Source organism: Nelumbo lutea, chromosome 6 (assembly GCF_056320005.1).
Source record: "Nelumbo lutea isolate HS-2025 chromosome 6, American lotus-T2T, whole genome shotgun sequence".
NCBI classification, from domain to species: Eukaryota; Viridiplantae; Streptophyta; class Magnoliopsida; order Proteales; family Nelumbonaceae; genus Nelumbo; species Nelumbo lutea.
The window spans coordinates 25,468,875-25,486,771 of NC_142689.1; the positions used below are offsets into that span (position 1 = coordinate 25,468,875).

A 17,897-nucleotide genomic window follows, 5' to 3' on the forward strand; every position below is an offset into this window, starting at 1 on the left:
GTGAAGAACATTCATACCTTGACAATCTCCCATTCTCTTTTAACTATACTAGACGGTCCTTAAACAGAGTTGCTCATGAGTTGGCAAGAAGGGGTTTTAATGATCGGGGTGTTCTGGTGCAGAACAGCAGGAGTGCCCGATCTGACTTCAAGAGCTTCTGACTGGATTTCAGTGCCTAATTGTGTGTTTTATCCTATTCTTCTCGTTTTTGAACTGTATTCCTTTCTGTTTTTCTATTCTGGTTTTAAGTCCTGTTATCTCTGTAACCTTTCCGGAGCCAAAGCTCCCTTCCAATGGAAAGTCTTGATTCAGAAAAAAAAAAAAAAAACCATATCAATTGATTTATAACAATTTGTCAAATTATCGCGTATCAATTTGAAATGACTGAGTTTGGGTTTGTAGTGCTTTGTGATGGTTAAGGATTTGCAGCAGTTTCAAACAGTTGGATGTGGATCTGCTACCATTTGTAACAGTTGAATATGAGCTTTGTAACCATTTGTGGCAGTTGAGCATTGACAAATCTGGACTGATACAAACACAACACATATAGATACAAGGAAGATATGGGAGAATTTTATCAAAACTGGAAGATATTGGTATCACCAAAAACTGAAACACGTCTGACCATATCAAACCAACAAGTATTGATGCTAGGTAAATCAGCTTGCCCTCCTCGTTCCCGCCAGTCTCAATTTTCAACTTTCTTGACGCCTGAGTGAGGTATTTGAAAATATTACAGGCTTACTGATAAAGAGGGGTGAGCAATTCTTCTCCTCAATCAATTAAACGCTAATGGGCAGTACATAACAGAGGCGCGGGTAAAGAAATAAAGATTATGACCCAAGACTTCAATTTATTAATACAATGAACTTCTATAATTTAGCTGAAAATTTTCTAGTCATTAAATAAACACAAGGAACATTGTTAGGGTGGATTCAACTCAAACTCTGTTGTAAGCAACCGATTTGCTAAACAGACGGCGGATATACACCACTTGGAGTCCACTTGCACAAATTAGCAGAAGGTACTCTGCAAGTGTATAGAAGATAACACGTCTCCTGGTGCTCTCATTGGCTGCAATTAGAACAAACAAAGATCCCATGAACATTGTCATAATCAGCATAATAACATCAGCAACAATAGTAACAATATAGCAACAATAACCAAGCAACTCTTCAATTCAACGGTACTGTGATTTAGGAGGATTCTTCCTTTGACATTAAGCACAGTCAGCCAGAAGGTTTTCAAAACTGGACTGAACCAGATTGTCAGACCAGAGAAACCGGGAACTGGACACCTGACCAGTTCCGTTTTACCCCCAGACCTCTTCTTGGCCAAAAACCATTGGTTTGGTCAACGAACCACTGACCTAGGCAGTCGGACCGGATGATCAGACCATTCAACCTGGAAACCCAACCCCAGAACGGTTCCCTCTCTGGTCCAGTTTTAAAAACCTTGATCTACAGCATTGATTTCGTCAGTCCTCGTGAAATCAATGCCAAAATTGACGTAGAACGATGAACATCACATTTAACTTATTGCATCCTTTTGAGTGGCCTATAAAAATGAAGATGCAGAATAGAACTGATTAACAACCTACCTATGTGCATAGTTCGGTATATGGGGGATCTTCGTACGCCATGCATACGGATCCTTCCCCCCGCATGTGTACCACAAGAATCAGAAGGCTATTTGCTAGCTTTTAATAGAGAAAGACTACATCCGCCTAATGGCTATATATATATATATATATCTTATTTCCCCAGAAAAAAAAAAAAAAGAAGAAACAAAAGAACTATAGAGGGGCTATACCTACATTGTACTTGCAATCAAGGAAATGAAGATAATTTAAGATGTGTTCCACCAGAAACAAATGATGGGTGATGGGGATGTAATGGCAATTAATGGTTGCTGATAGTGAAAACATGATAATATTGATATTAGCATAATTGTGTTCCAGAATAAAAAATTTTGTTTCAGACCGGAGGGGGGAGTGAGACTTACTATGACGATGCCGAGCATCACGTGCCTTCAGGTACTTCTGCTCTGCCGTAACAGCCTCCAATGCTTCTCTCAACTCGGCAATTTTAACATTTATTGGGTCCAAATGTTCTGAAAAACAAATAAAAAGTTAACAGGAATAAAACTGTAGAAATCGAATTATAAGCATTAGCCACAGATAAAGGAATAAAGAAAAACTAGCAAAACATCCACCAAGTAGATCTTCACGCAAGATTCTAGAATTGAACTAACCATCTTTAGCAAGATCATGCTCATTGGGGATATGGCCAACATGTATGTGAAAAGAAACAGTCTCTGGAGTTGAATAAGGATTATGGAAACAGAATTTGAACATTCCATTCCGTGGGGCCTTGAACTCAAACTTGTCTCCTGAAGTTCCCTTCAAAGTATGCACCACATTACCCCCAGGAGCTGTCACCTGTGTGAAACCAAGGGTTATGATTAATAGTAAATCCATATATATTTAAAATACATGTATTGCAGCAGGCATAATTGGACAAGACAACATTAACAATTCGATAAATTGATATTGCATGAATAAGACAAGGACTCTTTGACACATGGATAATGAAAACAAATGCATGATTGAACAGCAGTGGGAAGTGGCTTTGGAGATCCAATGAACAACCGTGTAGCTTATGTAGTCACTTCTAAATACAGAAGAAAAAATAAAATAAAACATACACAGACACATGGAGTGGGATTTAGGTGAGGTTAATTTCTCCTATGGTTATCCATTTTGGAAAGGGATTGAAAAAACTTACTAACATTTTATCAAAGGCATCAAATATGATGTTGGGAATGGTAAAAAGGTAAGCTTTTGGATAGATACATGGTGTGATGTGAGGCCTATATGTGAGACTTTTCCATCATTGTTTGCTATAGCACAGAATAAGGAAGATTACGTGGACAATTAGGTAAGACCAAATTACATGGTAGTGGGGCCCACATGTTAGAAGGAACTTGAATGGTTTGGAGATTGGCCTGTGGTTAAACTAATGCAGAAACTCCAAAATACCAACTTTGGTATTGACCAGGTAGATAGGAAGGTCTGAGGATGGAATAATTCTGGTAATTTCTTGGTGAGATCCTTCTATAACATAACACTACCCACAACTGAAAATAACTTCCAAGCACAAGAATATGATGGTCCGCTGTTCTATCTAAGGTTGCCTTTCTGGTATGTATAGCAACACTAGACAGACGCCTTACAATATCAAATCTATTAATGAAGAGTATCATCATCATCCAAGCCTTATCCCAACTATATGGGGTCGGCTACATGAATCCTGTTTTGTCATTTCATTCTGTTTAATGTCATGTCCATTGTTAAATTATTGGCTCTTAAATCATTTCTTACTACTACTATCCATGTCCTTTTTGGTCTACCTCTATCTCTTCTAGCCCCTTCAACTTGCAAATAATCACTTTTTCTTACAGGTGCAGTTGATGGTCTTCTATGCACGTGACAGAACCACCTTAGGTATACTTTCTCTCATTTTATTACATATTGGAGCTACTCCTAGGTTCCTTCAAATGACTTCATTTCTGATCCTATCCTCACCAGTTTTTCTACTCATCCATCTCAGCATACACATTTCTGCCACATTATTTGGACATGTTTCTTGACTGCCCAACATTGTCTTCCATACAGCAGAGCTGGCCTTATAACTGTTTTACAGAATTCTCCTTTTTTAATACAAGTGGTATTTGCCTATCACATAAACTCCAGAGCAGCACCCCTCCATTTTGCCCATCCTGCTCTAATTCTATGGATGACATCCTTCTCAATCTCTCCCTTTTTTTTTTGATGAATGGCTCTCAATCTCTCCCTTGTTATGAATTATCAAATCAGGTATCAGAGTATGATGCTAGATAATATTAATTGTAGTTTCATGGAAACAGGGAATCACTTCTTCCTCCATTTTAGTTTCCCTGCCAAACCATGGGCAAGGTTGGAGATAGTTAGAGTGGTATTGGTAGGTTGCTTCCCTGCCTCTCTGGAAGAGTTTTTGTGCTGCTGACAACTAAGGATCCTGAATAGATGCAGTAGGGCTGTTTGAAGATGACCCCATTTGTAGGGTTGCAAGTTGGATTGCTCGATTTGAAGAATTTCAATTACACCAGGCTGAGGTCAAGGTTCAAGCCCATTGAAAACTTAGCAAATTCACAACCCTACCCAAGTTGCAGCCCTAACCATTTATAGTACTATCAATAATCTCAGGGTTAGAGAAATACCTAGATTTTTGAAAACAAAGTCCACTCTAATAAGGTAGAGCTAAAAAAGATACAAGGAATGAAGGAATAGCATACACATGGCTGGCTATGTCTATAGCAGGTTACAACACCAAGGGCTCTCCAGATAGTGGAAACTGTGTGGCCTACACAAATGGTGTTCAGTTTGTTTCATGGATTGAAAGCCATGGATTAGATGATAGTAGGATAATAGGTTAAAGAATCAGTTTTTTTTTCCATAAAGACAATTTTTTCATGCTATTCATCCAAAACAATTCAATTCAATAATTGAAATAGAATAAATTGAAAGCAATTAATAAAAAATTGAAATTTAAGAACTGGTGAAATTAAAAGATAAAACTTAAGTGCAGTCTTTTATTTTAATAATTATCATTGATGGTTCAATAATTGCAATTCAGAACTGGTGTCCTACTATGCCTTTTTTTACAGATCATACATTGGTTTAGGACTTGGGTTGAGTCTAAGATTAAGGGAGCATGGATTTTCTTAGGCCTTATCCCTTTTGGAGTCTTTAGAGAGCATCCCCATTGATCCTTCCTCTTTTGATTTGAGAGCAGAGTTGTACCACCTAAAGTAGGCCTTTGGTTAAAAGTATTTCATGCAAATTACATACGAGAATCTTCAGAAGAGAAGCCCTGTTGCTATAATGCTATTTTTCTCCATTTATGTGATTTCCTTCCAGAGCAAGCTGTGAGATTACTTAGTACTTACCATCTAACCTCCTATCTAGCACTTACAATTTTTTTTCTCTATTTAAATGCAGATGGAATCCTTTGGGGATGTGAGAAGTTTCGTTTTTCTTTTTTTTTTTTTTTTATGAATAACAGGATATTTTATTCATTGCTTTGAAAAACCCAAAATAGTCTAGACAAAGAAAGCAGGGACATCAGAAACCAACCAAAATCTGAACAAACAACATACATAACAAAAGGAAAAAGTAATTACAACAGAACCCCAGGATCTAGCATTCCTAGTTCAAGCTTCTTAACAAAGAAATTACAACAGATCTTACCAAGCTGTCAGCTAGAGAGTCAGCCAACCTGGAATCCACCTGAACGAGAAGTTCAAGCTTCTTCACAAAGCTTTAGCCTCCTTATGACACTCTAAACCTCCAGGGAGGATCTGAAAAAGAATTAATGCATGAGATAGCAACTTGGTGGTCACCTTCAATAACCACATTTAGCTACCGTTGTTGCATCAATAACTTCGGTCCCTGAATTAGTGACTACACCTCAGCTATCAAAGAGTTGCCAAAACCTGCTGCACCTGAGTAACTTAACAAATTGGACCCACATTCATCGCTTACCACCCCTTCCACACCACATTCACCAGGGTTGTCTAAACAACCCCCATCAAAGTTGAGTTTAAGTCTGCCAACATCAGGAGGTTGTAAACAAATCAACCTTGGTAATTTTCCAAGTGTTTCACTTGTGATAATGTGCCAACCTCTAAGATGATCATTCATCCTTATGCCAGCAAACTCTTCACACATTAGCACCCAATATGCCACTCTGACTTTGATTAGCTCTATTAAGTTTTCCACATTATCATCCTTATTCTCAAACACCCTAGCATTTCTTCCCTTCTAAATACTCCACAATGCTGCTGCCCTTACGTTATGCCATATCAACTTCAATCTTTAGTTTTACAATCCACATAATCAGGAGAACTCAAAAGTATTCTGAGGCATACCGACTTCTCCCAAATAAGGACAAGAAATGATGCCAGATTCGCGTAGAATATTGACAAGAAAGAAAAAGATGGTTAGAACTTTCTCAGCTCTTGAGGCAAAGAATGCACGCATGTGGGGATAAGCACCCGATTCGTTTTCCTTTGAAGTCTATCATACATGCTGATGATTTGGAGACTGGCCTCCCAACAGAAAACTTTAGGGGTGGAGAGCAGAATCAATCACAAAGTTTTCCAAGGGAAAGGGGTGGGATTAATTTGGATGTGGAACAGAGAGGAAACAAAGACCTTAGTGAAAGATGAAACAGAAAACTGCCTGATGAACAGTGAGACCATACCCTTTCATCAGAAACCGAAAAAAGGAAGCAAACAGGGATCAATTATGCACTTCCAAGGATCCAGCTTCTTCACTCACTAGTAAAACTCTCCTCAGACCCAAATTCCAAGAGATATGACCATCAGAGGTCACAATGTCAGCAATAGACTTGTTTTTGAACAAGGAGAGGCTATAGAGTCTAGGGAAAGAGGGAAAAAAGTGTGAGTCTCCCTATCAAAGATCTTCCCAAAACTTCACCTTATTCCCCAATTAAGGGTTGTATCTAATATGCTAAGTGAAAATAGGCAAAATGGACACCATAGCTTTCTACAGAATTCTAAGAGTGTGATCCCTGGAAGACTCAGTCCCACCCATTAGGATTCATCCCATGGATACTTTTGATAACTATGATTAGCCTAAGATGCTCTTACATAAGAGAAAAATAAAGAATGAAGTGTCTAAACTTAGATAACTCGGATCTGATTGATTAGAGAATTAAATAAAATAAAGAATTACCATAATGACAAATAGATCCCTGCTGCCAATCTACCAACAACCAAATGCCACAATGCATTATCCACTTTTCGAAACCTCCAGAGCCATTTCCCTAACAAAGTGGACTTCTTTTCTTTTAATCTCCCCAAACCTAGACCATCTCACTCCTTACCCTGTGTAACAATTTCCCAATTTACCAAATGGCCTTTCTTCTCTCTCCCTGGTTCACACAAAAAATACCAAATATTTTTTTTTTCATTTCTCTTTATTAACTTCATAAGGACCCTAAATAAGGAAAAGAAGTAAACTGGGAGATTAGAAATAGTAACTTTAATCAGGGTAATCCTTCCTCCCATTGGGATATAATTCTTCTTCCAAGCCATAAACTTTAGGTAAATCTTTCAAATGATTACCTCCCAAAAATGACAACTCCATTGGAATCCCACCCGACAGCAAAGCAAGACATTTAATTGGCCTATCTGTAACTTCACACCTCAATACCCTAGCACTCTCCACCAACTCACTTTTCTCTAGATGAACCCCCACTAGACTACACTTGGCCCAAATTAATCTTCAGCTCACACTCTCTCTCCACAATAGCAAGGAGTCCTTTTAAGAATCAAACATCCTGAGGACTTCTGCATTCCCCCAAAAATAATGATATCATCTGCAAATTGCAAATGGGAAATCATCTTCACATCACTTCCAACCCTAAAACCTCTAAAACATCCCTTTTCATCAGTGTGCTTAAATAGACAGCCCATGAACTCAACCACCAATACAGAAAGCAGGTGGGGAGGGGATCTCCTTGCCTTAAATCCTTTGACGCCTTAAAAAGCCTCTAAGCAGACCATTCATGAGGACTGAAAAGTAAGCAGCTCTAAGGCAACCCATTATCCAACCGATCCATTTCCCACCAAAACCCATTTTCCACATGATACATCTTAAACACCACTAATCCACATGAGCATAAGCCTTCTCTGAATCCAACTTGCAAAAAAAGCCATTCTTCCTTGACTTTCATGAATCTTCCACTGCTTCATTAACAATGAGGCATTGATCCAAAATTTGGCATTTTTTTATGAAAACCCCCCTTGTTCATCTAATATAACCAAATGTAGAACCCCTTTTAGTCTCACCGAAAGGGCTTTTGCAACTATTTATAAACACAGCATTTCATTTTTCTCTCCTCATAGGAAAAGAAGCAAATATATGGATGGGCACTGAAGTAGCCATACTATGGGCAGTTTGCGAAGGAATAACAGAAATTATGAAGATAAAAGCTACAAGAAAAAAGCCTTAATGGAAAACTTTTCTGTAAAGGTCACCCAATGGGTAAAAACTTTGGAAGTATTTTCTCCATTCTCTATTGATGGCATCATATTGATGTGATGGTGGCAAATTCATCCTCTCCAAGAATATCTATATTGAAATATATATTATTTTTCAACTGATAAAAAATGTATGTTATTTTTTATCTTTCTTAATTTTCGAGTTTGAATAAAAGTCCATTTTATATTTCCTCATATAAAGTCATTTTGGGGACAGATTTTTTTTTAATTCCTTAATGGGAGGTTATATGAATCTTTTCCTTGTTATACACAGTGAGGGGTATACTTGTCTTTTCCTTGTGTTATGAGATAATATAAATAATAGGAGGCTGTGCACCTTGCAGTTTTCCCCTTTCTAAAATCTACACTCTCTTCCCCTTCTTTCTTCCACTTTTCTTCCCTTCTCTTCTAAATAAATACATTTAAAGCAAAAGCTCAAGTAGGTTCCTGAGTTAAGCTCATGCAGTTTATAGGATGAGCAGGTTGCATGGAGATTTGAAGGAGTTGATAAATCTGCATCAAATTATCTGGTTTTAGATGTTTTTTGAAGATTCATTGAAGATAAATGCCCAATAAGGGATCATATGGTTTTACTGAAACTAAGAAATACTAGAGGGAATTTTTTGCAGCTTTACTAAGCAGTTTCTAAAGTTGTTCTGAGGTATTTTCAGATTATTTACATTACAATATAGTGTGTAGTTTTTGTTTTATTGGGATTGGGGATCTCTAGAGTGAGCGGGCGTAATTGCACCCCCTATGTAGAGTACAAAAAAATGAGTGCGTGGAGGAAATGAAGAGATCTAGGAAAAGAGGTTTTGTCTGTAAGCTGGACCTAGAGAAAGCCAATGATCTGGTGGATTGGCAGTTTCTGTTAGAGGTGATGAGGAATTGTGGGTTTGGGGAAAGGTGGTGCAGTTGGATGATGGGTTGTATCAGTAATTGTCACTTTTCCATCCTAGTAAATGGAGTGGTTAGGGACTTCTTTCTAGCCTGTAGGGGCATTAGGCAAGGGGATCCCCTTTCACCTTTTCTCTTTACCTTGGTAGCTAATGCTTTTAGTCAAATTATCACTAGGGCTGATAGGGAAGAGGTCATAAGGGGTTGGAGAATAGGCAGAAACCAAGTTCCAGTTTCCCATCTTCAGTTTGCAGATGATTTAGTGATATTTTGAGATGGAGGCTTTAGTGAGAAGGTGGGAAACTTGAAGGAGTTGACTAAGACCTTTGAAGAAATTTCCAACTTGAAAATCAACTTAGAAAAGAGCTGCATGGCAGGGATTAATTTGGAGAATGAAGAGATTGAGGCTATTGCACATTGCCATGAATGCTCTACTTCCTCTTGGCCTATGACCTACTTAGGGCTTCCATTAGGGGCAAATCCTAGTGAGAGTAGGTCCCGGACTCCAGTCATAGAAAAGTTTGAGAAGAGGTTAACGGTGTGGAAGAAAAATTACTCTTACAAACCTACCTACTTTACGTTACCGCCTAGGGAAGCGAAGAAATTAAAAAAAAAAATGATGAGAGACTTCCTTTGGGAGCCAAGAGAGGGGAAAAAGATCATTTGATCAAATGGGAGATTGTGGGTAGAAACAAAGAGGAAGGGGGATTAGATTTAGGAATTTTGATTAAAAGGCTTTGCTAGGGAAGTGGTTATGGACATGGCATTTGGAGCAAGAGAGGCTTTGGCGTGAAGTGGTGAAGAGTATTCATGGATGCTTAGAGAATGGATGGGATGTTGGTGCATCAAGAAGGGCTAACATGGCAACACCGTGGAGTGCAATCCACAAAATTCTCCCAAAGCTTCTCAGTTGTGTCAGGTATAATACTTGTTCCGTGACTTCTGTTCGTTTTTGGGAAGACACTTGGGTTGGGGATCTCCCTCTTAAAGATCTTTCTCCTTCCTTGTTTTTTGTTTCTTGGTTTAAAAATAAGGCAATTTCAAAGTTCATTCTCCGTTAAATTTTCGGCCTTGTCTTGGGACTTGGGTTTTCGTCAAGGGTTAAGGGATGAGGAAGTTGTTTGTTTGGCTAATTTGCTTTGCCTCCTTGAAAAAGTGTGGTTGGATCCTTCCTTGCCAAACAAGAGGATTTGAGCCCTTCACCCCCAAAGGGTTATTTTCCTATGGTTCCTTTTTTAAGTCACTTTGTAATACCTCCCCTCAACAGATTTTCCCTTCCAAAGAAGTCTGGCGTAGGCCGGTCCCCCCCTAAGGTAATGGCTTTTTCTAGGGAAGTGTGCCATGGGAAAGTCAACACCATGGATAACCTACAAAAGAGAAGAGCCTTTATTTGTATCTCTCCTAACTGGTGTGCCCTTTGTAGATCTCATGGTGAGGATTGTTATCATTTATTTCTATCATGTGATGTCACTACAAAGCTTTGGGGATGGCTTTTATCTCTATCTGGGTGTAGGTGGGAGATGCCAACAGATAAAAGTTTGCTATTCAATTCATCTACCTTCTCATGGCCCCATAAAAGAGGAAGAAGAATGTGTAGGTGTGTAAGAGCAGCGTTGACTTGGACAGTGTGGGAAGAAAGGAATTCAAGATTATTCCAAGAGAAGGAAAGGAACAGCCAGGCATTGAAGGATTGCATTTTAAACAGGGCAATACATTGGTTAAAATCTATGAAACCATTTCATTCCTTCTCCTTTAATGACCTATGGAGGAACTGGATAGCAGTAGCAAGCTGCTCTTCCATAAAGGACAGGGTTTCTATAAACTGCCCCCCCCCCACAAGGTTTTCTAAAACTGAATTTTGATGGGAGCAGCCAGGGCAACCCAGGGCCCTCTGGGCTGGGAGGAGTTTTAAGAAATGAGGCTGAAGAGGTTATCCTTCTCTACTCTGGCCCGTTGGGAGTTGGGAATTCTGTTAGGGCAGAATTGTTAGCCACCATACAAGGAATCCTTCTTGCAAAATAATTGGGTATGGAGCAGGTGCTGATTGAGGGGGACTCGAAAAAGTAGTGGGGTGGTTAAATAATTCAGAGAAGGTTGCATGGATTTACAAGAACGAGCTAAAGAAGTATAAATGGCTGACAAGAAACGTGTTTGTTACAGTAAAGTGGGTGGGAAGATCAGCGAACACTCTTGCTGATACTTTGGCAAAACAAGGGACAAATAGGGAAACACTGTTCTGGGCTAAACTGTAACCTTGTAGTAGCATTCATGTACTCCTTGTTATAGTTTTTATAGTTTTGTTTTTTGGGATTTCTGTGTTGGAGAGGCGGCATCTCGTGCCTCTCCAAAGGACTGTATCTTTCTCTTGATCTTAATGAAATGTGATATTATTTATCAAATATGTGGAGCAACAGTATTATTGCCCACCTAACGGACATGATGACTACCTTGAGCGAGGCATAGTTGTCAAGGTGTCAATGCAAATTTGGGCAACAGTGGAGTGCCTAGTTGCCTAGGTCATAAGAATTTCATGGAAAAAAAACTAGCTTTGCCTAGTTCCTGGTTTTATATACCATTCAGCATGCATATTAATTGAAAAAAAAAAAGCAATTCTTTTTATCAAGAACATTTGATTTCTTCTCAAAACGGTTGGGCCTAGAAAGGCTAATAAGGTGATTCCACAACAGTTGTGGACTAATGAAACGGGGAAGGAGTCTCTTGGCACCTAAGGAATGGCCTTAGAAGATTCAAAAGGCTCTCCAGGGATATGCTGATTCAAATTAACTGGGTTAGAAGATCTGTCAACAGTTTGGCAGATAGTTTGGCTAAACAAGTGGTACGAAGACAGTATATGTTTTGGGCCTATATGTAATATTTGTGGGTTTGGACATCTGGTGTCCTCTTTGTTTCCTTCACAACTTCTGGTTGTACTGCTTTATTTAATTTTATTGAAATCGATTTTCTGAGTTACTGATAAAAAAAAACATTTAATTTCCTCTTGAAACATGCATATACTGGGCAAGGTCACTTGATGAAAGATAATCCACTTCCAAGTATTGTGCTTTCATGGGTGGAAATTTGGTGTCATGAAAGTGTAAAGAAATAGTCTATATCCAATGCAGAAGCCGAGCATAGAGAGCCAATGTCACATGACACTTCAGAACTCAGAAGTATTTTTTTAATCATAATCTTTGCTTGAAGAGTTAGGCATCATTTGACAATTCACTAGTATTAGACTGTGATAATTAGGCATTGTCCGATGAAATTTGCATTAAGACTGGTCAGCAGCTTGAAGATTTGTTCATTAAAGGTGTTACAAAAGTCTAAGATAGAGCATACTCTAGACAAGCGGGGTGTGATTACCATCTCTGCTCAACCTGAGGGGGAAGCTATATGTTATTTTTCAGTTTTGCAGGCAGATTTTATTACTGTTTTCCATGTTTTAGTGGGAAGTTATAGGAGTATTTTCCTTGCTGTACATGACTAGGGGTATGCTCATTTTTTTGGTGTATTATGAGGTAATAAAAATAATAGGAGGCTGCATGCCCCACACTTTTTCCCTCTCAAAACTTGTGTTTTCTTTTCTTTCTTCTACTTTTCTTCCTTTTTCTCTTCTAAATTAATACATTCACACTATAAATCTACAAGAAAAATTAACAAGCATCTATGGTCCAATCCAGAGATGTCATCAAAATAATTTTTGATTGATGCAGCTCGGATAACCTTGGGAATTAAGGGCATCTTTTATTGGACCCCAAGATCTGCCAACAGTGTGGCTGATGCATTAGCAAAAGAAGATGTAAACAGGAGCCAATTAAAAATCCAGTACACATGATGCATTTTCCCAGGCAATCAACTTATTCATAAGCATCCTGATAAGGGAGCCAAATAGTCAAATTTTCAATTTTTTGGGTGTTCATGTATTTTCTGTATGTTTAGACAGCAGGACATTTAGGTCATTTTAAATGTCTGCGGGGTCCAGTTTAGTAGCTTGATTTGTCTAGCTATAGTTAGTTGTATTTAAAGTTTCAAATCCATTGGCTAGCCATTTGGAAGTTAATATGTTTCCTTAATTTCAACGTTTCCTAGTTCTATAGTGTCTATATAAAGGTGTGTAACAAAATATCAGTATATGTATGTATTTTGAGTAAAACATGTGATGATTGATCTTGGAATGAGTCTGTATTTCCTAGTTCTTCTCTCTAATTTTGCAAACAACCATTACAATCGTTGACAGCTCTTAATTACCAAAAAAAAAATCATTGACAGCTATCAAATTCTTCAACCAAGGAGTTGATTCAGCATCTCTAAAGGATTGAAATTGATCCAGGTACATTTAATCTTCAATTTACACCAAAACCAAAAAAATTTCTTGCTTTGGCAATTTTCATCCTTTTTTGCCAAATTACTTCCAACTGCCCTCGTATTTGGACACCCCATATAGATCTTCGTAATGTTAAGTCTACCAAAATTTATCCCAAATCTCCACCTGAAACTCTAGATTACCTAAATTTTGAATTTTTTTTTCATACCACAGAATTTCTGTCCTCTTGTACAAAATGCAATTCAAATCATACCAAACTTGGTCACCCTAGACAAACCTACATATACAGTTTCATTGAAAATTCCAATGCTGAACCTATTTTCTCTAATTTGAAACTTTTCACAATTTTGTAAATGGTGACAAATTTGTAATTATTGCATAAGCTCCAAGACTTCTCTTAACCTAACCAATCCTTGCTTTTAGTCCTAAAATCACATCTAGGCTCATCCTAATCTGCCCTAAACTCATCTTTCAGTCATTCAAGTCCCACATTAGTATGGTATTTAGGACTACTGATCATTCAAATTGGTATTGAAGCAGGTCATCCTATATCACATCCATTGATCAAAATTACATGATCAATTTCAGAGTACCAACCACCTTGGTACAGCATAGATAGGTGATAAGTGTTGGAAGCACTTAGATTTAATGACAAGTTCCATACCGTTTTGGTCCATAACTGTTTTGACTAATGACTAAGCTGTCTAGATAATTATTCCAAAACCAGATCAAAAGTAACTAAGTCAGAATGCTAGTTATTCAGAATTGCAATGACAAATCCTGTAACTAATTCCACCTATTTAAAAACAAAGTTAATGCAAAAATCCTGTAACTAATTCCACCTACAGTAGCTTCTTTTGTTGAACAAGGAACAAAAACTGAAGTGGCTTGTCAGGCTAGAATTGCAATGACAAATAAAATAGTCACAGAATTGGCTGACATGCACCTAAAATGAACAGAACCTTGAAAGTAAAGTTGAACAAATGACATAACTAAGCAATTGAAATCATGAAGATAACAACAGAAAAGGTCAAATGGCTTCAAGCTGCTAAAAAAAATAATTTCATCAAAGTAGAATATGATATGGGGTATTCTTGTAGCTCAGAAATCAAAGAGCCTAAACTAAAAAGCATTCACACTGGCTGAGGGTTGGGGGTTAGGACAGTTCAAAAGGTTAACATAACTCTCCTTGGGCAAATGGTTCTGACATTTCAGTACTGAACTGGAAAGTCTGTAGAAACAGATTATATCAAGCAAATATGGAACATAGTTGTCAAGACAACAACTAGGCAGGCACCTAGTTGATGAGGCCCATGGAGGGTCACCTCACTTGAGCGCCTAGCTATTTCTTATAATGGCACTATAAAATATTTTTGTATTCTTTATTTTTCGGATTATAATAATAAAATAGACATTATTACACTAAATTATTCATTTTGTGGCTTAATAAAGTGTTTTCTTTTTATTATTTTCTTATTCATTAGGGTTCAATCAACACACACATTGGTGTATGCTGTCTTGAACCCATGGAGACTTCAAAACTTGAACTGATAAGCAAGGAAGAACTTAAGATTTTGTCCAATCAATGCATTCTTCACCACAATATTTTCTGGATTTTCTTTTCTTTCTTCTTTTTCTTCTCACGAATTTGTTGATTTTCTATGTTTTAATATGAACTTTATACCTTTTTTATGAAGATTATTGATAATTACTAATGAAAGTTTACCAGTCGCCATGGAACTTAGGGAATTACCCTAGGATTTAGGGTGTGCCACCTTCTCACCTAGTCACACCTTGGGGCCTTGAAAACTATGATTTGGAATGCGACCCTGGTGAGGTGAACACCTCATATGGCAGTGCAGTGGAGGGGAGTACAGAAGGATCATCAGCTTTTTCAAAGTGGAGTCAGGTCTGAGGTTGGAAATGGAGAAAGGGTGAGGTTTTGGAAGGATGTGTGGGTTGAAGAGTAGCGTTTTAGTACCTCTTTCTTCTCTTTTTGCAGTAGCACAAGACAACGAAGTGAGGGTGGTGGAGTGCTATAAGATACACAATGATGAAGCAACATCATGTCCTGAGTTCAGAAGGAGTTTTAAGTGATTGAACAATTGAGTCTTTAGTGGAGCTTGCAGCTTATCCAAATTGTTACAACCCCAACCAGCGGTAGTCCACAGAAGAATTTGAGCTTTGGAGAACTCGGGGACATTTTCTGTGAGGTCAATGTTTAAGATGTTGGAACCAATGGAAGTTGGGCTGTATCCCAGCCATAAGGTCTGGAAGGTGGGAGTGTCATCCAAGGCAGTGTTGCATGGACTCTCCTAAATTGACAACCTAACATGTCGGACATACATCCAAGTCCAACACTCCATGGATTCTTGAGGGCACTTCTACGTGACATTATTCAAATGTCACTTAGTAACAAAGGGCAATATCAGCAGAAGAATCATGGGGGTAGATAATGATGTATGTATAGGTATTTAATGTTAGAATCAAGAACATGAATTGTTTAAATATTATAGACTTTTCCATGGACAAGTCTGCAAGTCCATGTTTTCATATCTTGCTAAGTCAGACTCTTGGACACACATCGGATTCCAAATCCCATTTCTACGTCCATGCAACACTGAAAGGTTGCCTTTTTAACATGGAAAGAATCAAGGGGGCGGACAATGATGTATGTGTGCCTTATGATTCACATCCAGAATCAAGGAATCGCATTTTCCTACGCTGCCAAGGAGATAGCAGGTGTGTTTGGGTTTATTTGAGGTAGGAGTATTTTGGACCCTTTGGACCGAATGGAACAGTTGAATATTCGACCATAAATTGAATCCAAAGGGGAAAATGTTTGGTAGGTTATACTCATCGCCACTTGTTTATAAAATTTTTAGGGGGATAAAGTAAACTCTTTTTCAAAACACAAGTTAAACAGAGTGCATAACATCTCATAGATCAAGTTGTATATCCCTGGTATACAATGATTCAGTACTGTATACAGGGACATCTGTAATTTTATCTTTTCAGTTATTCAATTCAATACTTTAAACTTTTCAACCAAAAAAAGATGGCGCCTCTGGGATTTGTTGTATGCAAACATGCCAGGTAATACAGGGACATCTGTAATTTTATCTTTTCAGTTATTCAATTCAATACTTTAAACTTTTCAACCAAAAAAAGATGGCGCCTCTGGGATTTGTTGTATGCAAACATGCCAGGTACCATTAAGGGGAAAGATATTACCCCAAGTTTTTGTGTCATTTTTCCTTTCTTTTTCTTCTTTTTTGCCGGGGGAGGGGGGACAGTTAAAAGTCCATTACACGATGTCGGTCATAGCCATCTGGGTGGTCTAGGGAGAGGTGGACTGAATACAAACCTAACCTTTTGGCACTTGGTTGCACAAAGAAAGCGGCTGGTCCCAAACTCGAACCAGCGTTCTCATGCTTGCCGAGATTTTAGCTGAACACCAAGTAATAACCCCTTTTTGGGGGGTTGTACTCCAAATTTTCAGATTTTTAAAATTGCTATTGATGACTGTGCCATTCTACGATTCCTATTATAACCCTTATCTTTCTTAAATTGATTATTCAGGAATCAAAGTAGAGCAGTATAATTGTAATAAGATTTCAACCAGAAAGACTAACGCCTAAGGAAAAGCTAAAAAAACTCAAAACATAATTACTAACAACCTAATAAGGCATGAAATTTTCAGTATAATAATTCAAGAAGAAAAACGAAGAAAAAAGGGGAAGCAGAAGAATTGACATGGGGATAAATAGTTCCAACTCGACGCGATAGCAAATCAGCAACGAACATGGATTGTTTCATACTATTAAAAAGGAAAAATAGAAACTGATATTCAACATGACCCCTAGCGAATAAACCAGTTAAATATATACATAAAAAGATGAGGGAAATTGAAATGCGTACAGTAAAATCGATGCCGGGGTGATCCGAGCTCCAGAAGATCTCGTGATCCACAACAACAAAGTTTCCGGAAACAGAATCACCTTCGTAGAGCACGTACTCGTACACGCACTCAACGTCATTTACAGTAATTGAAAGAGCGGAAAGATGGCGAAAAAAGCTAAGCAGAAGCCCTAGAAACAGAAACATCTCCACGGATCCGAACCTCCTCCGCCCCATCGATTTCACGTTAATCTGATACCTCTTCGAGCTCTGAAACGAATATGGAGAGAGAGAGAGAGAGAGAGAGAGAGAGAGAGAACCAACTGTTATTTCGATCTGTTACAAATTTCTTAAGGTTCTAATTGGAGAGCTCCTCCTCTTCCTACGTTGAGTCAGAAAAGTCAGGTTACAAAATAGAAATAGAAACCAAAATAAAGAGACTGAGGGTTGTTTAGGGCAAATCCTAATTTAAACGGGGCACATCCCTTGTGAAAATACAAAAAATACCCCTGTTAAAATACACGAGTACATATGGATGGGGTTCCTCTCTTTTCAAAAGAGTGAAAAACTAAACAAATAACAACTTATATTCCGTTCAAAACTATAAGGAAGGAGAATAAATAAAAATATGTAGAGTGAAAAATCTTGTATTTTGTATGTATAAACA

The 17,897-nt window shown here is 38.1% G+C and overlaps 1 protein-coding gene across 1 annotated transcript; it reads right to left on the reverse strand.

Moving 5' to 3' along the window:
* Positions 1–480: 480 nt before the first annotated feature.
* LOC148848037 (transmembrane emp24 domain-containing protein p24beta3-like) lies at positions 481–17,878 on the reverse strand. Its single transcript, XM_088950852.1, has 4 exons — positions 17,252–17,878; positions 2,254–2,440; positions 2,005–2,112; positions 481–1,074 (listed from the first exon to the last, which is right to left on the reverse strand). The coding sequence occupies exons 1-4, from the start codon at positions 17,465–17,467 to the stop codon at positions 941–943; spliced, it is 645 nt and encodes a 214-aa protein (XP_088806978.1). The 5' UTR covers positions 17,468–17,878; the 3' UTR covers positions 481–940.
* Positions 17,879–17,897: the final 19 nt, after the last annotated feature.

Coding starts and splice junctions, on each gene's coding strand:
- LOC148848037 (XM_088950852.1), bottom strand. CDS start 17,467: ATGGGGCGGAGGAGGTTCGGATCCGTGGAGATGTTTCTGTTTCTAGGG. Junction 2,441..17,251: donor ACCCCGGCATCGATTTTACT/GTACGCATTTCA, acceptor GGTTTCACACAG/GTGACAGCTCCTGGGGGTAA. Junction 2,113..2,253: donor GCATGATCTTGCTAAAGATG/GTTAGTTCAATT, acceptor TTTGTTTTTCAG/AACATTTGGACCCAATAAAT.